General features: G+C 40.8%; 1 protein-coding gene across 4 annotated transcripts in view; it reads left to right on the forward strand.

The window, feature by feature from the left end:
- Nucleotides 1–24,046, forward strand: part of LOC117972793 (gamma-sarcoglycan-like) — a 65,001-nt gene that overhangs the window by 24,372 nt on the left and 16,583 nt on the right. For 2 of the 4 annotated variants that reach the window (XM_059027965.1, XM_059027966.1), the window contains exons 2-5: nucleotides 4,570–4,767; nucleotides 11,723–11,824; nucleotides 15,247–15,334; nucleotides 20,837–20,956. In XM_059027965.1, coding sequence (XP_058883948.1) covers nucleotides 4,573–4,767; nucleotides 11,723–11,824; nucleotides 15,247–15,334; nucleotides 20,837–20,956 — 505 coding nt within the window. In that variant the 5' untranslated portion in view covers nucleotides 4,570–4,572. The remainder of the gene's footprint in view (nucleotides 1–4,569; nucleotides 4,768–11,722; nucleotides 11,825–15,246; nucleotides 15,335–20,836; nucleotides 20,957–24,046) is intronic. The other 2 variants (XM_059027967.1, XM_059027964.1) reach the window with 1 other exon arrangement.

Raw genomic sequence — 24,046 nt, forward strand, 5'->3', positions numbered from 1 at the left:
GGACACAGATAAGGAGTATTGAACTGTTAGAGAAATAAAATGACATTTACCATTTAAAAACATAGAGGCTGGCCTCTAAAGGAAACAGAAAATGATTCATTTTACATGCCTGGGTTCCTTCTGGACTCTATTAATGCAGATGGAAGGTTATGCAGTAAACTTCCTTTACAGCAAAGCATACCGCATCAATGTGTCATCCATGCATTACTATTTATTACTGTAAATAGAGATGAAATGCTTCATTATTTAGAAAGTTTAGAGTCGGTTAGGGAAGGAGGGAGTTGTGGGATCACGGTACTCTACATGTGATGAAAACATATTTTTCTTTTGTATCTTTGTTAAGCTGTAACTTACAGAAGTGTTAAAAAGTTTGCAAACAGTAAATGATTTCCAGCAAGACTAGGGCTGGGGATTGTATTGCCCATATCTCCTCTCTCAGACCCGTTACTGAATATCTTGGCATCCCTGAATAGATAACTATTTTAATGAGCCAGACATCTCACAAGTAGAATGGTGCCCCGAAATGTTCTCCTTTTTCTAGGAAAGCAGCACAGCTGGGGATGGGGAGTTTGTTGTCAGATGACTTCACTCAGACTACTTGCTCACTAAATATCCTGGTATCCCTGAATAGAAAACTGTCTCCTCTTTAAAAATAAGCTAATGATTTTAATGAGCAATCCGTCTCACAAGTTCAGTGGTACCCTAAATATGATTCATTTACTAACAATGCTGAATGACTGGGTGGAGCATTTGTTCTCTGTTTTACCCCAAAAAATGGTTTCCTGGGTGGTGGCTGCCGAGACTGGTACAGTATTCAATGTAGCGTTGTCCTTGGCAGTCCTAAGCCAGAAACCTGTTTATGAGGGTAACATGAAGATGTCATAACCAGTGATTCTGCATTGGTAATAAGTGGAGAGACAGTTCATTAAAATCTCTTGCATATTTCTAAAGAGGAGATGATTATCTAGTCAGAGATACCAGGGTATTTAGTAAGTAGGGCTCTGAGTGAGGCAGTACAGTCCCCAGCCCTTGTCTTGCTGTAAATCATTTGCTGATTCCAAACTTTTGAACACTACTGTATCCTGGGGGTTCCCATAATGCAATGCTGCTGCTAGGTGCTAAGGGTTGATGTCGGCTCTTAACATCATGTCAATAGTGTATGTATAATCTTAATGCCTTGACTAACATTATGTACCATTAGAAAACAAAAGGGCTGATTATAATGAGGCTGGCTTTGAAAATAGCTCCCATCGAGAATCATTCTCAGTTTCTTGAGTGTTTTTACTGAACAAGGCTAAGGTTGCATCCCATGTGAGTGAAACAGGGTGGAGGCTGGGCACAAACCTGCGACCCCGCGCACCGCAAGAGAGCATCTTAACCACAGTGCACAAGAGCCGGGCTCGTCTGCATTCGTGGTGTTAGAGCTTTTAACCTCCTCTCATCTCACCGACAGGAGACAGAGCAGAGTCAGGAACGGCACAACACTGCCCGGTACATGAGCTCCATAGAAAGAGAGCAAGCATTAGTCACTTTCGCAGTTCCTCCATGTCGCTTTCTAATGATGTGAGGAAATAATTTCCTCTATATATTAATTTATTCAGTGGCCAATTGCAAAGATGCAAGGATATTGAACCGTGTGAAGACCAAGGCTTGAAAATGAATTTGAGTGTTATCGCATTAACACTGTAAGATAATTGATTGCACCTGCTCATTATTCATTAAACCTGCACCATGATGCTCTTCAAATAATTATTACAGCCCTTGGAGCATTCGTCTCATGGTACAGCAGTGCACTGTGCATGCAATACACGATTCTGTGATGTTTAATTTACTCTCTGCACTGGAAATGTAAAGCAATACGTCTGCAGTTTAAATACTGTATCTATGTCTTTGCACAAACTTCACATGCTAGTACCCTGGAATGTATATGGATTTCATTAGAAAATGCACATCTCTCGAATAGATGCTATTTAAAGTAAATCACAGTCTACTTTATGCAGGAACAAGTGTATTTGCATAGTAATTACTAAGTAAGTGCATGTGTACTTCCATAGCATTTCAGTGTTATTATGCATAGTTACAATGTACTGAAAGTGTACATTTTTTTTGCATGAAGTACACAATTGTATCAGAAAAGGGTTAGAGTTAGGATTTGGGTTAGGGGGGTTAGGACTAGAGATAGGTTTAGAGTTAGGGAAGTGTTAAGGTTTAATTAGGTTTAGATCATGTAAAAGTAAATTGTAATTATGTATAATACCATTGTAATGATGTGTAGGTGCACATGTATTAACTAAGTAACTGCATATAAACGAACAGTAATTAGAGACACTTCATGTAAAGTGTTACCCTTTATGGTGTCTGCAAACTAGATCATTAAAAATAGAACCTCAGTCTAAAGGACACAAGCAAAGGTAATATGATACATTTATTTAAAGGAACCTGCTTCAGTGGTATTGCTGTAGACTGCAGCCAGGGGAAGATTACAGTACCCTGCAGTATAGCTGGTTGTGATTGCTAATGGTTGCATGGTAACCCTTTAGAGCCAAGTTATTGTATACTGTATCTGATGCTTAATCAATGCATCACACATACTTGAGTTGTGTTTACTGAGTGCAGAGATGAATACAGTACATGTTTTTGCCTGTGGTTATCAAAGTCTCATTAAATGTATGGATGTTGAAGTCTGTTTGTTTAGCATTCCAGTATATAATGCTTAGAGCATTTCGGCCTATCCCCATCTTTTACCAGAGAAAACAGCACAAAACCTATGAATAAATGTACCAAACCAGAAGTACAGAAAACTACTCAGGCTTGTATTTGCATTGCTTGCACGGAGTCTTAAGCTGTCTCCTATTTATTTTAGAATTGGAAGTGGGGTTTTTTATCCATTCAGAAATAAATTCCATTAATGCTAAACTTTGGCGTAAGCAGCTTTGAGAATCTAGCCCAAAGTATGACTTCAATCCAGGCAACTGGGCACATGTCAACTTCCCTTCCTTACTGTTGTAGCATTGCATAAGAACAGAAGAAAAGTTTGGGAGCGAGAAAAGGCCAGTCAGCCCATCAAGGCTCCTCCATATTAGCACACCATTCTCTACTGGGGAGGGGGGGTCGAATTTAAAAGTCATTTTTTAAATGTTCCCAGTTTTAGATCCTACTGCGTCACCTGGTAGGCTATTCCATGCATTTATAACTCTATGTAAAAAAGCCAGCAGGCAGGTGTGGCTGGAGCAGCTTCTTTTTTGAGACAATGAGCCACTCAGAGCTTCAGAAAGCAGCTTGTTTAATGATTTTATGTGAACCAGCAGCTGGTCGAAGGAGGAGACTTAATCACATTTGTCAAATTCCATGTCCCGAGCAAACAACACCAATTCCTTGTTGGAAATTCAGAAATGTGGAGAGACCTCTAGGGGGGGATCATGGCTTTATTTAATTAAGAACGAAAGAGGGGCCGGTATTTGGTCATGGAAGAGGTGGATCTTTTTCAAATTTCCAGCTGGCTGCACTCTCTAGAAGGTTTCTCCTGATGGCAAGTTAATTGCAATTGTTTTTAGAATTGTAGCTACTTTTGTTGTTACTGACTGAGTCCAGTGCCTGAGTTTCCATTCTATAACTGAAACCTCAGGGCCTTAGTTGTTATTTGTTATTACAGAACCAGTTTCCTTGTATTACAGTAAATACCAACGAGTGAATGTGTTCTCCTGGAAGTCAGTAAGAGCATGAGAATCGTGTCGAGGGACGACACTGTATATAGTAGCTCCTATATGACTTGCTTTCTTTCCATTTTCCTTTTACCCACTGATAATTGGTTACTGATTAATACAATGTTTTATTTCTTCTTTAATGATTTAAACAGTGTTGCGTCTGCAGTAAATAGCAGAGTCCTGAAATGTATAAACCCAGGTTAATATAGAGGTAACTAGCCAATGATGCACTGTGTATCGATGTAAAATGATCCCTCCTTCATAGGATAGATATTCTGCCCTGTCACAATAGAGGGGTTTATTATGGGTTAATTAGCATTTACAAGATATACCGTATCGGAGAAAAAAACAAACAAATGAATAACAGAAAAGATTTGGATCCAATTATAAAAAGGACCTTTGTTTATACAGCTGTGGGCAAACGTTTGGCGTCACACTATAGAATTAACTCATTGTGCTTCTTAAAGTCCAGAATCCTGCTGAATAATGTTACGTTAACATATTGAATTGCATACCGCTTTGTAGTTTTCCATATACTTAATGAAAAACTGACAAAAATTGAAAGATGTGACATTTCGAAATCTAACACGAAATACTGTACTACTGTTATGGCTTCTGGTACACTTTTGCAATATAATTTTGTAGTTTCACTGATTACATGATGTTAAATAAAATATCTAAATTATGTTTATACAGTTTTTGTTTAATTATCTCTAAAATTCAAGGTGATGCTAAACTTTTGGCCCTCACTGTAAATTCAGTCTGGATTCCTGGCTTTCCTCTCCTGCTTGCCTTGCTGTGTTCTCTGTCCTGTGATCGCTCTCTACTCCATGGCTATCACTGACTTGAGCTTTGTCTTCTCCAGCAGATGGTACGGGAGCAATACACCACCACGACGCAGGGCACTAGCCTGCAGAGGCCGGACAACGAGTATGTCTACAAAATCGGGATCTACGGCTGGAGAAAGCGCTGTCTCTACCTGCTCGTCCTGCTTCTGCTCATCATTTTGGTTGTGAACTTTGCACTGACTATCTGGGTCCTCAGAGTGATGTGGTTCAATCCGGTAAGCTGGGTTAACTCTGTCTAATTCTTCTTTGTTTTAGGCTAAATGAATTCAGACCCTTCAGCCTACCTTACCTCGTAGCTGATTCCTATTAATCCCAGGGATTAGGCTGGTTGTCACTCAAACCAGCGGTGCCTTCTCATATCAAAATGAGAAGTTATTGTTTGAATTACTCACACCTCGTGACAAGGTGCTTTCACATCATTCTGGAGCTCATCTTCTGTTCTACTTTCCTGACAGTACTTATGTGATGCAAGCTAGATGACGCCGGCTCTAACTTCTATAAGGACACCTTGGCTGAGCTAGTCTCTGTAATACTGTCTGTGTCTACGGAAGGCAACTAGAACATGAACACAGACGAAGAAGAACACACAAATGAAAGTATTGCAATAAGAAGCACTCAGAAAGACAAGGGACAGTAATAAGAAGATGTAATGTGAAGGTTTTACTCTCTAATATGTAGCTCAGTAGGGAGGGAGGGGAGCCCTAATAACTTACAACAGGTTCAAAGGCAGGGTGAGTTGAGGAAGTCAGCACTCAATAGAGAAGGAGGCAGAGTTTACACTGTGAGAAGAGCATGCACAGGAATCTCTTGTCTATTTGTTTGAATCCACACTCTGGTTTATCCCCCCTGACCTGCTGGCTCTCTGCTGGGGACTGCTCCAATCTCTTGTGAATTGCATCTATTTGTTTGAATCCAGACCCAGTTTTATCCCCCCTGACCTGCTGGCTCTCTGCTGGGGACTGCTCCAATCTCTTGTGAATTGCGTCTATTTGTTTGAATCCAGACCCTGTTTTATCCCCCCTGACCTGCTGGCTCTCTGCTGGGGACTGCTCCAATCTCTTGTGCTGTCAGTGTTTCGTGGTACTCATTCTTTTGCGGCACACATATGCCCCCTGAGAGGCCAGAGGAGCGATATCTATTGGATTCATTTTTTCACTCCCTAGAGGCTTGTACTTAATTCACACAAGCGACGGTGATTCACTATCACTGCTGGCATCCAGCCCAGGAGGGATCGTTCTTCAGTGAAACTGGTATTTGTGGAACTTCGCAGCAGTCAAAAGATACCCAGACTCTGAGTGCTTATTACAGATCACTATCTGGTAAGAGTACCGAGCTGAAGTTGCAGTTGATCCTGTGCATTGATTGGTAAATAGTGTGTATCTCCTGTGTCAGCTTGTTTATATTATTTATAGAGTCCCAAGGCGGTGGGGCCGTGTGTTCAACGATTTAGCATCACAATGTTTAATCTCTATTAACAGACCATTTGGAGCTGACCTGTGGATTGTGTCAAAGCTGTCATGGACAGGGGTGTTATACCATATTATTAAACAAATTGAAAAGCCGTTCTGAATGACGTGAACGGATTGAGATGTCAAAATGGAGCAAATGTGAACATCAAGGTTATCTTGTAGTGATGCACACAGCTATGGGAGCAGAGTAGAATCTTGCTAGGGTTTATGTACTGAACCTAATCAGCCAACTTTGTACTAACCTTTAGATGACACATCGAAGGGCATCGAAGATCAACACCTCACAGAAAACATTTGAGGATGATGCTACAGAAACCACATGTGATGGAGGAAAGGGTTTGAGCGTTCATGTTCTGTGCATGCAAACAAATGCACTTCAATGGACTGTGGAAGTCTAGCAGCTTCTCCTTCATTTATCCAATGTAGCCTGGCCATATTCACATAACTCTGAAAAACAAAGAAAAAACATGATGGTAGTATGATGACCCAGTCCAAATGCCATTGAGCCTGAACACAAGGTTCAGTTATCCTGAAGAAATTATATTAGGATTTTGCTCTGGTCAGTGAGCTGCATTAAAGAATAGGTCAGAAGATCAATTTTTGTGGTTATTGCATCTAATAGATTTATATCGTTGAACAGTAATGAGGTAATGAGCAGACCTGATGAGGCGTAGGGGTTTTGATTTTTGGGTTGTATCATTTTCTTTCACTGTTCTGTGTTGGCCTGGTTGATTTTTTCGCACACCTTGCTTTGCTGCTTTTGCTTCTGTTGTGGACTTTTTAGCAGAGGATAAATAGAGACCGATTGTAATGTCTCATTCGACACACTGCAGCAGATTCACACAAGTGACCCAATCCATGTAAAGCAAAATGGACCGTACCTCAGCTGTCAATCAGCGACATACAGTTGTGAAATAATCCTGCGTGTCTCCTTGCTCATTCCTGTTTTGTTAGTTTTACTTTGTTGTTGTAGTTTTTTTCTTGGAAGCTGTTGATGATGCAGACAATGACCTTAAAATAGTGATGGTTAGTTTATATGAATTTCAGTGGAATAGCTGTGATTCCTAGGGTGTTTCATCTTTAAAACTAGAACAAAACATGCTGTCTTAAGGTGTTACTCTTCCAATACAAATATGAATTTGAGGCAATTATTTTGAAGTTATCATCATCTGTGAACAGTATAGTATCGTAATGATTTTCATTACGTGCGAGTGGCTGTTAATTACTTTATGCTAATATTGGACTTTGCTTTAAAGATAAAATGAGATAGTAGTCGTGGGGACCAACCAAGACGTAGCTTCACTGTAATATATGAGCCTCTAGAGCCAGGTAACGTGGCTGAAGTATAATGCTGGCTCCAGGGATCAACCAAAGTGTCGCCTCCCTAGCGCCTCAGCATGGCAGCCGTCTGGAATGGGCTGGGTGGAGCCCTTCACAGGGGTTATCAGGTGGACCATCCCATCTTCGGTGTTTCGGCGTCCTATCCATTCCCCACATAATAAAAATAAAATCGCTGTGTGATAAAGTGTGGGATATTGAGAGCAATGAATTAGAGAACCGTCCTTACAAATAAAGTGTAGCACATGTGCAGTTTGGCCTGACTGGGAATTAAACACATGAGTGGATTGTCGAATTATGTAACAACAAGGGAGAACTGCACTATGTGGAGATTGATCTCTGTAGGCTTTTGTTTCCAACCAGCCATCACACGCGTGCAGTTTATGAAGACAGAAAACAGGATTAACCCACTTAATGCCAATGAGGGAATTTGCAGAACATAAATGAACTGTAAACAAGCCCGTGGAGCTCTGATGTTCTGAAAAGGGAAACGCAATAACAGGATGCATGAGAATCTGAGCAAAACACAGGAATCCACAAAAAATATTCAAGATAATTGACCTTTTATGATTGCAGTATGCATATATCTGCTTTTGATACTGTATGGTGTATTACACACTGATATTTCTATACTAGCCTACCAGAAAGATTTTTTAGGTCAGTGCTCCCCCCTTTATAACACTACTGTCAGGAGCCATAGTCACGAGACTGTACTATCTGTGTTCTGTCTTATAATGAGAATGAAAGTGCTAATGGAATGGCATTATGGGGCAAATGGGAGCCACAGCCAGGCAGTCTGGTACCTGGTTCCACGGTATAAAGGGACACCTTATACAGGCACAGGTTTCCTTAGTAAAATGTTTCAGATTTATCTCCTTGTACAGGCATATTATACATGTTTTATATTTTGACAAATGGCCTTTCAAACTATGCTCTGGCCCGGAAGCTTTGCCACCAAGTCTGTATGAATAAACATAGAAAGAGTGAAGAGCAGTATCTGATCTATACCTTTCTGTATGGATTCTCCTTTATTAATGGAAACGTCAATTCCGTGGCATTTTCAAATGCTCTTTGGAGGGATGATACTGACCTTGCTCGGGTTCGGTGTTATCATGCAGAAGCATAGGCATTAATATCAAAGCCAGTGATAAATAAATGCAGTTTCATCCTCTGAAGTGCCTGAGGACTTTATTTATTGATACATAATTGTTTCAAGGAGTTGCCATTTGTGGGTTTATGGCACAGGCCTCTGTCATTGCGAACAAATTGAACTCTGTTTAAATGTATTTTTATTGCATAATGATAAGCCATCCAAAGTAAAGGGAAAAGTGAGTTTTAGTTTTGAGGTGTTCTTGAGGACAAGGTGGCAGGTGCACTTAACACAAGAGCAGAACGATGGCTAACCTGACAGAATAGTTTGGGTAAAAACAGTCAAGCAGGCCAATAGCTGCTCTGTGTGTGAACTCACTGTTTTGTAACACTTAGCTGTTTGTGTGCTATATTTTAAAAACTGCTTGGAATTAAAAAAAAAAAGATATATTTATTAATATTCTAAAATGTCATTTATATGTAAATTGATTGCAACAGCAACTGCACTTCTGTACATTTTCACAATTACGTGATGTGCGGTTAGTTGATCACCAGTTTCTGAGCTTAACTGTCACTTTTTCAGTGTTACCCCCACCTAACACCTTGGCCAGTGCTTTAAGTGCAGCACAGAAACCAGGTCCAGAGGACACACTCGGAAACCAAGTGCACGTAGACTTGGGACAGACGGCAAGGAACAACTCTTTACAGATGAAATGGTGAGGGGATGGTATGTTGTTAATGGTGTTTGTTCCAGTCACACAGAAATAATGCTAATGATGATCTGGAGTAAATAGCTTCGCAAATCTAGACCAGGATTTTTTGAAGGAATTTAGTTTTGGCTACAAACTACTGCATCCTATTTCGAGGACAGTCAAGTTAGACATGCCCGTAATCAAGCAGCGACATTTATGGCGGCTATGAAGCTCAACACATAGAAAATGGAGCTTTATCTTCACTGTGGGGAGGAAAACACCAGGAAATCATTTTTAGGCTTCAGTTTCTTATTTTATATTGAGGCGTCATAAAAGCATCTCAAGGGCTGTGTTTACAGAATTAACAGTTACATTTAGACTTCACTTTTGCAGTTAACTAAATTAGAGTAAGTTATCACAGCAATATAGTTAGAGAAAAATAAAATAGCAGGTAGAGGCCAGTTAAAAATGCCCCCCAAAAATTACAAAGTAACCTGTCCTGAAATGAGGACAATGGCACTTAAAGATAAACAGTGCTTGAAAGAAAATAAACTTTGAACCCTTTTTAAAACAGGTGCACTGATGATCTATCAGACCAGAACAGTGCAATTTGGAGTTCAATTATCCAAGTTAGCTTAATATCGAGGTACATGAAACATGCTGGCTTAGTCTGCCTCGTTAAATCAGCAAATAATATATGTCTTATTGACGTCCTTCAGCAGTCTGCCCCTCAGTAATTGCAGCTGCAGAAGAGGCTCCCAGTACAATTAACAGCTTCTTAGGAGTCGTTTGGAAGCCTAGAGACATTGAATGGAAGCTGTCTTTACTGGTTGCTTTACAGCACCATCGTGGGTACTGAAGATTGATTTACCGGCATTGCTTTTCAAATAGGGTGTTTACAGTACAAAGTGGTGTCTGATGTTACAATTGCAATATTACACAATGGCTCTGCATTTAATAAATAAATAAAGAAATAAATGCTGTGCTACAGCTGGGATACCATGGTGTTGCTATGCAATTTCTGACTTGCGTGGATCAGAAGATGTTGAATTGGATTTCTGAAGTGTGTTTCGATTGGGAGGGTGTCTGAGTCTTTCCACCCCCTTCTGTGTCTCAAGCCCTCGATTCCATAGTAATGCTGGTGTTCTTTAACCCTTTCATGCATGGCAGCCTCATATGGGGACGGATAAAAACTCTCTTCTAGTCTTTATGTGGGGACATATACAAGGTGACTATTCGTGATAACCTCATAAATATAAAGCAATGGAAAACACATTTGAAAACAATTCAATGAAAAGTATCTTTATTATGTGTCCAAAACTACTTTATTTCCAAGGTATTCCAGGGTTTTTTTGTGCATGAAAGGGCAATTTGGACCATTCCCACTGGATGCAGTTTTTTTTTTTTTATTTGCTGAAGGGAAAAGTTAAATGCAGTAATTGAGTGGTCAGTAAAATGTCACGGCTCCTATTAAGCTAAGGGTGATGAACTGTCTCCCAGCACTTGAAAGGAGTAATTGAGCCACGGCAAGTTTTAATGAACTTTAATTTTTCATAGGCCTGCTGCAGTGTGTGAAGGCATGTTCCAGGGCCTATTGAAAGATGGAAAAACTGCAAAGTTGTTTAGAATGAGTTGTCACTATGGGGCACAACCCAGCTCTGCTGTGTCTTCAGCTCTGCTGTGTCTTCAGCTCTGCTGTGTCTTCAGCTCTGCTGTGCCTTCAGCTCTGCCGTGTCTTCAGCTCTGCCGTGTCTTCAGCTCTGCTGTGTCTTCAGCTCTGCTGTGTCTTCAGCTCTGCTGTGTCTTCAGCTCTGCCGTGCCTTCAGCTCTGCCGTGTCTTCAGCTCTGCTGTGTCTTCAGCTCTGCCGTGTCTTCAGCTCTGCCGTGTCTTCAGCTCTGCCGTGTCTTCAGCTCTGCTGTGCCTTCAGCTCTGCCGTGTCTTCAGCTCTGCCGTGTCTTCAGCTCTGCCGTGGCTTCAGCTCTGCCGTGGCTTCAGCTCTGCCGTGGCTTCAGCTCTGCCGTGTCTTCAGCTCTGCCGTGTCTTCAGCTCTGCCGTGCCTTCAGCTCTGCCGTGTCTTCAGCTCTGCCGTGTCTTCAGCTCTGCCGTGCCTTCAGCTCTGCCGTGCCTTCAGCTCTGCCGTGTCTTCAGCTCTGCCGTGTCTTCAGCTCTGCCGTGTCTTCAGCTCTGCCGTGTCTTCAGCTCTATATTATTTGAAAAATAAATATAATTGAACCTAATCTTGATGATGTAATACTTGAACGACCCCGTGTTATTGTTATAACAGAAAATGTATCAGGGCCATGTTTTCAAAGCGTCTGCTCCAGTCTTTAATTATCTTCTAGTATTTTTTGAAAGCGGTAATTTGAATTGCCAACTGAGAATTTTACAAAACTACAACCAAACAGCTAAGTTATATATTTCCAGTTCTCTTCAGCACTCTCAGTGTGTTTTGTTTAACATGATTTTCTCTGCTTTCAAAAAATAGTTCATTAAGGAATGGAGGAAACGTTTTGAAAATATGTTACTTGATGTCTTATTGACTTTAAATTGTATAAAAAAAAGTTTTCTTGTTTTTCTACAGGAAGGAATGGGACTATTGAAAGTCACTAAAGATGGGCTTCGACTAGAAGGAGAGTCTGAATTTCTATTTCCGCTGTACGCCAAAGAAATTCACTCCAGAATAGTAAGTTGATGCTGCTAACATCCCATTTTGCTACAAATATGCTTTTGATTGTCAGAAACACATGGGGGGGGGGGGGGGGGGGTTATTTCGGAGAAAATAAATGGATTGTCACAAGACAACTTGCAACAACATGTACAGAGTTAGACGTTTGATTTTTCATTTTAAACTCTGTGTTAAAATAATGGAGCAGCCACCTCTATGAGGCTTTGTACAGTCAAATAAAACATCTAAGAGTATAGGTGAATAGATCGCTTGGCCTGTAGGGACGTTATATGTATAGTGATTTATAATGATCTCGTTATGTGTTTTATGTATGGTGGTGACTTGTAAAAGAGACAGATGTATGCATTAAGAGTTCTAGGCAATGGCTGGAGATTGTCATGAGATAATGTGGGACACTGTGTGCTTCAGGACAGACCGGTCTCTCATGCTAAGGGACAGAGTCATCATCACAACCTGCTGTTTTATCTGCAGTATATATGAATGGGATATCTACCAGTACACCGTGCAGGGGGAGGTGGGGAGTCCAATGGGTTGGTCCTGGTTTCCTCTGACACCATTCACACAAGACAGTGGACTTGAGCTTTACAGTCTTTCTTTGCCAGGAGAAGAAAGAGAATAATGACACTGGTTAATATCTGCTTGTTTCCTCAGATCCTAAAGCAATGGTGTCTTTAGTTGAAGGAACCCAGTCTACAGCCTGTCATGCATTTGCTTTTATAGCTACTAGCACAGAAAGCTTGAACACCCCATTTGTCCTGAAAAAGCTGGATTATGTGTGAGAAGGTTACTCCTCATCATCTCATTGCAAAATTTATTTTTATCTGAGACAAGTCAGTTCCTAATGCATTTCATTTTGGCACTGTCCCGTGAGAGGAAAATGTTTTGCATTGCAATATGAGGTATGCACTGTTCTGAAGGTTATTTGAATAGATTTTAATGCAGTTGGGATCTGATGAATGATAGCTGGCTACAGACAGTATATAAGAGAGGCTGTTGTGCCCGGAATTCTCCTGTTTTTTGTTTTTTTTTCGCTCTTTTTTTTTTCCAGGGTCATTTATTTATTCCTCCTTTGTGACAGTCTGGTGTTGTGAAGCATCTTTTTTTGATATGGTTGCTTTATTGTATCTCTGAGTTTTTTTCAATAAATATTATTTCTATATCAGTGTTTGGGACTAAAACATTGTTCTTCTAGGCCAGACAATAATGAGCCTAAAGCTGAGGGAACACAAAGACACTTTCTCTGGCACAGTGGCTTGAAAACTGCTTCCAGGAGACCAGCGGAAGACCTGGTTTGAGGCAACTTTGCTGCATCAAACCCCGAGTCTCCCCTGGTGTGCCGTGCAGTGGCCTGAAACTTAGTCTCCTGAAACCAAGCCACAAAGTGGCTTCATGTTCCCTCAGCTTTGCATGCATTGGGAAAAGGTAACCGCATACAACAACAACATTAGGCCATATTCACAAAAACCTACATCATTAAAATCGATATCACACTGTATACAATCAAGTCAGAAGACAATAGCAGTTGGCGTGCTCTCCTGATAATGTCTTTACTACATCTGGGTTTATTCTATTAGATTATGTGGATCAGGAAAAAAAAAATAAAGTGAAATAAAGCCGACCAATATAATGTCAACCAATTAGAGCAGAACTGTGTTACACTGCTGTAAATCTGGGAATACATGGAATTTTTATAATGAGCGTAACACAGTGGTGGTAATTATGTTGTGCTCGCTTTTGCTTGAACTATTAGAAGGCGACACTTAACCTTAAAACGATCGCGGTGTAAGAGTTTCATGCTATCGGCACATTCGCCTGTAATTGGAAAAAAGAAGGGAACCCACATCAGCTACATTAAAAGATGAAATGTGAGCTGTGCACAGTGGCGCTGTTAATGAAGTCTCTTATAAAGTACACCAGACCAAGTTTATGACTTGATTTCCAAGCTCTGCCGCTGATCTATTCTAATAAATACTTGAAGGAGCTGTCCGTCTCTCTACTCTGCTCTAATATAAAGGTATTGTGTAATTTTAATGGGTTGTAATGTACTTTCGTAAGGGTTTCTTAATCAATATTTGGAGAAGTAAAATAACCAAGGAAAACATTAGTTGAACCGCAGGGGATTTTAGGCCCATACATAATTTGTAGAGCAGCATACATTACACAACGTCAGTGTTCTCTGCTAAGTGTGTTTTGTGTTTTAACTCAGTAAGTTTGCATTTTAAATTCAGTGGTGCAAAGGGAGCATCAACAAGACCTGTGCCAACAATGATGTAGATGGTGAGAGACAGTCGCCATAACAGCCAGGGAATCCCTCTCCTGTTTGGGCAGTTATGGTCAATGCAATACTGGACTGGAGCTCTGAAAACAAATAACCGGTGGCATCTATTTCCACCTCTCTGTTTCCAGAGGTGAATCTCCCATATAAAAGTTTACCACAGTATTTTTGCATGGTGTATTTGCAGTTTTATCATGCTTTTCCCATTGTTACACTATGCATCTACCATAGTTTACCCTTTTTTGTCATGTTTATTAATATGCTTTATCATACATCATTATTGTTTACAATGCTTGCATATGCTTGACTGTGATTTCACTGTGCTTTATTACACTCTGCTATGCTTTTACAATGGGAAACTTTTATAAGTTTTAATGTTATAAAACTAGCTGACTTCATTGTATGGGCGTTCTCTGTGTGTGGAGATGAAATACAATCCCAGTTTATTGGGGTAAGAGAGGCACAGATACTATAGATTGGAGTTTAAATGCATCCAGCCCTTGTCTTTTCATTCAATCCAATGGACTGAGCCAATTCATTCCAAACAGTTATAGTCAATATTTGTATTTTTAAACCTTTTTTAAATGAACTGTTGTTAAAAACAATATTGGTGGTGTCATCAGAGGGGACAATTGACCGTTCATCTGTAGATATTTTTTTTTTGTATTAGCCAATTGGGACGTGAGATCTTGTAGAATTCGAATCTTTATCTTGACGTGAAAGTCGTGTTCACAGCCTGGCCTGTATGTCACAAACAGACAGATCGAGGGCCTTTCCAGCAGCCACAGTGATGAACCTCTTCATTCAGTATCGAAATGGCAACACTGGAATCAGCCTTCCCAGGTCAGTGCCTGGTATCACGCCATCACTATGTGTGATCACTATAATTAATACAATGCTGGGTGCTGAAAGAATGTCTTCATTACTCCTAAACGACTGGCCCTGTTATTATCGGTATTTTGAGCCAGCCTTGATGGAATTTTTATTGCAATTTTGTTCATCTGATGAAGCACCTCAAACATTAATTCGCTGTGAAGAGGAGGAAGCAGCCCTGCTACAGAAATCTCCCCTTGTTCTATTCAAGCTGATCAATCCTCCATCAAGCGCGATGCGGATTTGATCCTTGTCTTCTTTGTCTTTGCAGGACTCATCCCTGCTTCTGCATTCATCTCAAAACATCGTGGTCGATGCTCGTGACATGAACGGGAACGTGACGGGCAGACTAACAGTAGGTAAGATGCGGTTTCCTCAGGAGAAGAAACTGTGAGGGGACGTGTGCTGTAGCACGGTCACAAACCATGGTCTTCTGAGCAGCACCCATTCATGTTGGTGTTTAAGAAACTCTGAGGGGAAGTGTGCCGTAGCATGGTCACAAACCATGGTCTTCTGAGCAGCACCCATTCATGTTTCACAACTATATTTCTAACGAACAGGTTTAAAGGAATTCTATCAATTTTAAGCAAGGCTGAAGGCTTTATAATAACCTGAAAGTTAATTTGAGCTTTCAAACAAAGTCATTATTGATCATTATGTAATTTTGAATATTTTTTCACATCAGCATTTCATAATGAATTAAAACATGTTTTTGCTCTAATTAAACCTTATTAAAAATCAATGCACACCTTAATCCAAAGTGTCAGGGCGATATTAATGTGATTGACTAATATAGTGTTTTTAATCTAGGCCTCAAGGGAAATAATAATTAGTTGTTTTTTTTGTTTTGTTCTATGAATTCACAGTAACAAGACTGATTGCTTTACTGGGTTTATTAAAAATCCACAGAGTGACTGTTTGAAGGAATGTTTTGGTTAATCACTTTTGTACACGAGACATACAGAGCCATGAAGCTCATTATAGCTCAATACAGAGTTCTGTCTCACTGAACTGGAAATCATGAAATTAAAACAGCGCACTGGATGTGAAGAAGTGCAGCTCAGGGAGTTTGTCACACTCACTCAAACCCCTAATATGTGCCCATGCAAACTCCTAAGTCGCATTAACTCTCATTCATGCTGTACATAGTATCCCTGCGCAACACACATTTCAAATGTATTCATTTAACAAGACGGCAAGAAACAACATTATAAAAATCAAGGGCAAAAGCAGACAAGTCATTCATATAGGACAAATACCTGAAACCAGTAATGTCCGATTCCAAGAGTGGGTAGCTAGACCATGGTGCAGAACTCATAAGCCACCAGCTTCAGCTTGACCACCACAATCCCACTAGAAATAAGATTTGAAGTCCAACACCAGAGATTCTCACAGAACATATACCAATAGGACTGGACCAGGGATGGCCAATCACAGTCCTGCAGGGCCATTCCACTCCTGGTCTTTGTTCCAGCCCTGTTATAAATTGTTTAATTGAACCACTTAAACCTCCATCCAGACCCTAAGGTAGTTAATTATCTCATTTTACCTGTTAAACCTGGAGTGGAATGGCCCTGAACTAAACACTTAACACATTACAGCACACACTGTATATCCCTGATGATTGTGGTGTCCAATTATAATAATTTTTTTTAAAGGCGCAAGCTTTATTTTTTAGAGGACAGTGTTCAGCTAATTGGACCGTGTCATTGCAGGGTCTCAGAGCCCAGATCAGTGTGACTTAATAGACACAGATTGCTCTGAGGCTGGTATTGTTGTGCTTGGAAGCAATAGGGATTGTTCATTAAAGTTGTAATAGGCACAGCCTGGTGTTAATGAAGCATGCTGCCTGCGTGAGAAGGGTTCAGTAATGTCCTTCCCACCAAGTCCCTGCAGCCAGTTTCACAAACCAAACCTAATTAATGACTTCAGAAAACCCATTTGCTTTTGGCTTACCATTTGTCCCCGATAATTTCCATTACAACTTTATTTAACCAGATATCTTCCTTTTCATCTCCAAGACGAAGAGCCAAGATATGTATATTATTATTTATTTTTTTATTTTTTACTTTCGTTGGACACCCAGATCAAGACTATTATTTGGAGGCCTCTGGGTGTCCAGCTGGGTTTGGAAAATAATACATTAGTTGAAGGATAAATTGCAAGACTAATTGAATGATTTCAGAAGCGATTACATTTTGATGGCATTTCCACATTATACTGTAAAGGCTACCACCCCCCCCCCACCCCCCCACCCCCCCCCCGCCAGGCACTGGCACCCCCTAATTCTGAAATAATAAAAGTGACCTTCAAAAACCCAGACGGCTATTTCATTTCAGGCACTAAAATGGATTTGGTAATTTGATGGCATGCATGCTCTTTTCGGATTTAGATGGTATTTGATACCGGTGTCATAAAGGCTAGTCCATTAATGCTAGTACATAGGTAGCTGCATGGTATTTAAAAGGCTATGAGAATCATGATTCCTACGTTCCCGGCTGCTTGTCTGTTGGACAGTCTCATTCTGATCCATGCTGCCCTGGGTAGTTTAGTTGCACATGACATGGTCTTCCAGAACGGTGAGTGGGCTCAGTCGATACAGTCAGGCCATATACCATGACTCTACATTCTTGATAGCAGGCAGCTTGGTAAAGGAATCCGTATTTTATTTTAGTAACTTCATGTTACTATCGTACATTTTGATTGATGCAATCCAGGGTGATTCCGCAGTGCTGTAAAATGCTCTAAAAATCCAGCGGTGGCTTTTAACCAGGCTTTTTATCTGCTTTAAAAATAAGCACACCCTAACACCACCCTCCACTTGCAAAAACATTAACCCTAAAAACCCTGAAAGGAAACTCAATAGACAAAAGCACTAAAAACAGCAAAGTAAGTTTACACTGCTCTAATAATGAAGACAGTAAGGTCAAGTGTAACCTGAGGCTTTGTTCAATACAGTGTTCTTCATAGAGTTTAGTTGATGCTTGGAGATGTATGGATCTGTAGATGGGGAATCGTGCATAAAAGCATTGGTGGAATGGAGCAAGGTCATGCTTATCATGTGCACCCTATTCATGAAACCGTTTGGCCTCAGCAGTTTTTGGTGTTCTTTGGCCGATAAACAGAATGAGATGATAAATACATCTTTCTAAACCTGTAAAAGAGATGCAGCTATACCTATATAAAATAACTAACCATGAACCATTCCCTTTATATATCTAAAGGGATTCATAACCAAAGGTGCATCTACTCCTTGGCAATCATACTTTTGGCAAATCTAAAGCATGATGGTTGTTAAAATTTGCATTAGCAGGATGATTGGGTTAGAATAATGTATTTGCTGCTTGGAAGAAGCGGCTGGCCAGCTCCAGACCTACACAGTGCCTCAGGCAGGATGCTGAAACAGAGAGCTTGAGCTGGGTAGCGGCAGCTCATTAAAGCCACATGTGGGGGCTAGGTGTAAGACATAAAGCTATTATGCATCTTCTGTGGATCGTTATACATGGAAGCAGTGTACTGGATAAGCATTTTCCCAGCATGTGTTAAGAACTTGCTTTAGCATTCAGTTTGTCCAGACCAGAGTTTGTAGAGCACAGACTGATGCAGTGCTGTTGTGAGACCTGCACTACAGTGGGGTTGAACCTGTCTCTGAAAAGAGCTTACACTTGGATAATCGGGATGTGTTTCAGGCCAGTGTATTAACGTGACAAAAAAACTCAAAACAGATGTATTGGAAATGTAATACTTCCAAAGGAAATACCAACCTAGTTAGTAGATATTGATATAATTTAGTGATATATTTAAAGAAAAAGATTGTGACGGGTTCAAGGCATTTCAGTGTAGCTAGGATCCTTGTCTGGTACAATTACTGATGTCCCTGTTTGTATGTTGTTGATTTGAAGTATATCGCTCCCCGAGTGGCTCACCTGGTAAAAGCCCGGCCGCATGATGTGCAGGGTGTCATACAGCCAGGGGAGCGCAGGTTCATGTCCTGGCTGTGCAAAGTCGCCGGTCTTCACTGGGGATTCTGGAGAGAGCGTTGCATCGGCCTTGGTGCTCCTGTGGGTTAGGGAGGCAAAACCGGCAGGGACTGTTTCTCCTTATCGTGCTACAGCGGACCCTACCGGCCAGGTGTCCAGTGAGCTGAGGCGGACACCTGCAGGGCTGGCCTTTATCCTCCAGAGGACGTTAGCTCGGTAACATCCGCTTTCGAGTTCCTGGGTGTAGAAGAGGAAGCTGGCTCGGTCGTGGGATCGGAGGATGCCCACTGAACCTTCAGTTCTCCTGAGCGGAGTGGGGAATTGATGCAGTGAGGGGAAACATAATTGGACAGTTTAAGTTGGGGAGAAAGTCGGGGGTAAAATAATTGGGCACACTAAATAAACGAAACAAAGGTATATCTGTGGCTGTTGCAGCCATTTAAACATTTTTTAGTGGACTTGGTCCTGTCATGTGTCTGTTCGTCTCAGATTCCCACAGGTTTCTCATTGCAGTTCCCTGTTCTTGGTGTGATTGTGAATTATGGAGAGCCTACAGATGGGAGTCACCAGGGATGCAACAGCGAGCGAGTTTGAAAAGCTGCCTTTGGGCATGACCTGTTTTCCTGTTCATTTGTTGCAACAAAAATATGACTCAGCAAAATAGCACACATCCCGGATACTTCATTTCAACCACCCGGAGTGTTTCCTTTTTAACGGTGCATGAGAGCTGAGTTCAGGGTAAAAATAAACTGCACTGGTCTAATTAATTAGATAGTTTTAGTGCCTGACTGTAAATTGAAATTCTCACACCCAGAGGTTTTCATGCAATTAGATACATAAAGGATATAAATGTCAAATCTTGAGGTGTTCTAATACATTAGCACACTACTGTGTGAAAAGTGGGGAAAAAGAAAAAATATTTGCTTCCAGCCTTTTTAAGCAGATAAAAGCGGTGCTGGTGTGCAGCACAATAGAATGCTGTCATGCATGGTTCAAGGGGAAGATGCATTGCATGTTTTAAGTGCTACTGCATTGCATATCTAAGATTAAAAACACAGATCCTAGGTCTCAACCCTGTGATACTCCACATATTAACATAACTTTAAAAAGCCATAAGCAATGTATTAGGATTTCAAATTTATGACCTATTAAACGAATAAAGACTCATTTTAGCGTGCAATAAATATCTTTCTGTCTGTCTGTAATTAGTAAAGTGAGCCATAAATGCTGCAGGTTCATTCCGGGGCAAGCTAAATAAATCAGCTTGTGGGGTGAGAATCCACTCCTTGGAATATTGACCATTTGCAACATTAATTGATCACAATCATGTATTTTGGCAGAGATTAAATTGTAATTGTGTTGTTTATATAGAATTAATTAACATGCTTATTAACATTTCTGCTTATGGTAAAAATCCATTAAAATTATGTTTGTGCAAAATGAGGCGTGTAAACTTTAGGGTGGTGGTATTAAGATCATCCACTGTTTAGGTTATTAAAATAGATCCTGTTGTACTTCGATCCTGTTGCAGCAGCATTAAACCTTGAGAACAATGACATGTCAGCCAGCTGTTGTAGTTGAACATATACTTTACCATATAGACCAGGGGTGTTCAATCCCAGTCCTGGAGGGTTATTCCACTCCAGGTTTGACAGGTAAAATGAGATCATAAACGACTTCAGGGCCTGGATGCAGGTTTCATTGGTTCAATGAAACGGTTTAGAACAGGGTTGGAACAAAGACCAGGAGTGGAATGGCCCCCCAGGACCGTGATTGGCCACCCCCGGTTATAGACCCTATCTGTATTTACCTTCGAACTGGTACCCAGGATGTATAAAATGATTTCATTGCCAGGATTTCAACTATTTCTTTTGTTTTCAGGTCCAAAAGCAGTCCAAGCCCACGGCCAGCAGTTTGAGATCCTCTCCAACGAGGGGAAAATGCTTTTCTCTGCCAATGAAAACGAGGTGGTGGTCGGGGCGGACAAACTTCGTGTAACAGGTGGGTCTGTCATCACACTTATCTGTGTGATAAGGAAGCCTAGACTTACTTCACTATTAGTTAGTTCGTTAGAGACGTCTCCATCGTGATTCAGAACCTATATCTGTACCTGAAAATGGTAAAACACTTTATTTTAGAAGGAATTGATTACATTGTGATTACCTACAGTTACACAGCTATATTTGTCATTGTGGTGAACAGCAATTTCTTAAAATGCATCAACTTGCATGATTGTATTGTAACTAGATGTGTTTCCAATGGTGCTCTCAATGAAAACACAGTACACCTGGATTGTATTCTTATAGGGTTAGCATTTGTGGGCACTGGTTCAGCACTGAGATACTGGTTCAGCACTGAGATACTGGTTCAAGCACTGAGATACTGAGATACTGGTTCAGCACTGAGATACTGAGATACTGGTTTAGCACTGAGATACTGAGATACTTGTTCAGCACTGAGATACTGTTTCAGCACTGAGATACTGAGAAACTGGTTCAGCACTGAGATACTGGTTCAACACTGAGATACTGGTTTAGCACTGAGATACTGGTTCAGCACTGAGATACTGAGATACTGGTTCAGCACTGAGATACTGAGATACTGGTTCAGCACTGAGATACTGGTTCAGCATTGAGATACTGGTTCAGTACTGAGATACTGAGATACTGGTTCAGCACTGAGATACTGGTTCAGCACTGAGATACTGAGATACTGGTTTAGCACTGAGATACTGGTTCAGTACTGAGATACTGGCACGCAGGGATAACAGGGTACTGTTGTGTGACCCTGCTGTTGAGTTGGGCTTCTATAGCCTCACAAGTAGACTAGCATGGCCCTTTTTCTTTTTGCAGTGGTTAAGATGCTTGCTTGGGGAGTATGTTGTCAGCCCTCCCTGTTATAGAGGATTTGTATAGAAAAAACAGATGTTCAGCCAGATGTTCAGCCAGGCACGTACAGTGGAAGGAAAAATTAACAGACCTGCTAACAGCACATCCCGCTTAAGAGACTCAGGGATACAGGAAACCAATCCCTGTCCGAATCTTTTCAGAGGAAAACAGCAACACCTTTAGAAATGCAAAGCCATTGTTATCAGAGCCAGTGATTAAAGTCTATTTATTACCTTTGCATCTCGAGTGAAATGTGAAATTCCATTAGCTGAGGCCCTTTGGTTTTTGGCTTTAATTAATGCCATGTGCTGCACGTCAGAAAGACTGATTAAAAACGTCAGTTACAGCTTAGCTGTCGTACGGGTTTACAATCCGTGTGACATCCCGAGGTGTCTGCTAAGATTTCCATAAACGCAGCTCTTCATCTCCTTATTTAATAGGAGCGTGATATTGGGGTTGAATTGATTTGATTGTTGTGGAAGGGAGGTGTCCGTATAGATTTATTCGAGAAGGTGCTGTATAAATAATATATATTATTTTGGATGTATAGTAATTGTTTGGAATTGTTTTATCGTTGTGGCGTTGTTATATTGAGTCTGGTCTACTCAGGTCTCTCTTTGTATTAGTGCTGCACTATTGAGGTGTATCTGTGCTGGCCCTGCCTGCGGGTAACAAAGTGAATAAACTAAACATTCTTTCTGAAAGGAAAATGTATGGCTCAGTTGGCTATTGGGCTTTTAAAAATGAGGGTGACCTTGTTCTTTTGCTATTCAGGGTTGTATCCTCCCTGATGGTCTCAGCTAACTTTGTCTGGTGACTTTTAGACAAGGATGTACGGCAGCTAATATTCTGTGGAGACAAACTGAGTTTGAAAGCCTCAGGACACTGTGCTGTGTGTTCACGCTGTTCCCCAAGCTGCTGCTAATTGATTCTGCTAACAGCCTTCTTATAATCGCTGCTGCGTGGTGTGGGCGTCTGTTCTTTTGCCTGCAGTGGGTCATACCTTTGGTTCAAAGGCTCCTGTAGTCTCCGCTGCTTTCCTCTCGCTGGTAACTTCTCGAACGGCTCTGAGTTTGACTGCGGGAGGTTACTGATCTGATGGATGGCATGTGCTGAGACCTTCTTGATTAACACTAATTACTCTTCACGTCCTGCTATATGTATATTGAAATCAGGGGTTTAGATTCTCCATATTGTCGCAGAGTCGATCTAGATGATTAAAAAAAAAAAAAGAAAGAAAAAAAGAAGTTGCCATTTTAGTGATTACACCATTTTCTTAAAAAAAAAAGATCATTTGTCTTTATGAATCCTGACATTTAAAGGGTTTGGAAACACTTTACATTAAGCGTCTTTAATTACTGTGTATTTATATAGTAGTTATAAAGTAAATACATGTGTGCTTACACATCATTACAATGTTATTATGCATGGTTACAATGTACTTAAAGTGTGAATGTTTTTGCACTAGATATGTAAGTGCACAACTGTAACCGAAAAGGGTTAGGGTTAGAGTTAGGGTTATATCGTGAGAAAAATTAGTATTATTATTTGTTTATTTAGCAGACGCCTTTTTCCAAGGCAACTTACAGAGACTAGGGTGTGTGAACTATGCATCAGCTGCAGAGTCACTTACAACAACGTCTCAACTGAAAGGTGGAGCACAAGGAGGTTAAGTGACTTGCTCAGGGTCACACAATGAATCAGTGGCTGAGGTGGGATTTGAACCAGAGACCTCCTGGTTACAAGCCCTTTTCTTTAACCACTGGACCACAGCCTCCTGCACAGATTAAGTACATTGTAATGATGTGTAAGTACACATTCCTGAGCCCTGCTATGTAAATGCACAGTCATTAGAGACACGTTGTCTGCATTGTGCTAATATTACCTTTCCTACCTGTTTAAGGCTCCAGAGTATGGGTTCTGTGTGGCTCTCTATTGTTCTTTTTTGATTAGGTCATTGTTTGCCATGCTTGCTGACTTCTGAAAAGACTCCTCATGGCTGGTTGTGTGGAAGCATATAAGTGTTGCGCAGACTCCAGTGACAGCGCAAGATAACAATAGAGAACCATACAGAACACACACAGTAGAGTATTAAACAGAAATTACATGAAATATTAGGAACATGCAGGTGATCCTTTAACTGTTTATCCCATATGAGAAATCAGTCTGTGGCCGTTAAGTATTTGTCCAAATCTCTCTTGCG

This window comes from Acipenser ruthenus, chromosome 8 (genome assembly GCF_902713425.1).
Source record: "Acipenser ruthenus chromosome 8, fAciRut3.2 maternal haplotype, whole genome shotgun sequence".
Taxonomy (NCBI): Eukaryota; Metazoa; Chordata; class Actinopteri; order Acipenseriformes; family Acipenseridae; genus Acipenser; species Acipenser ruthenus.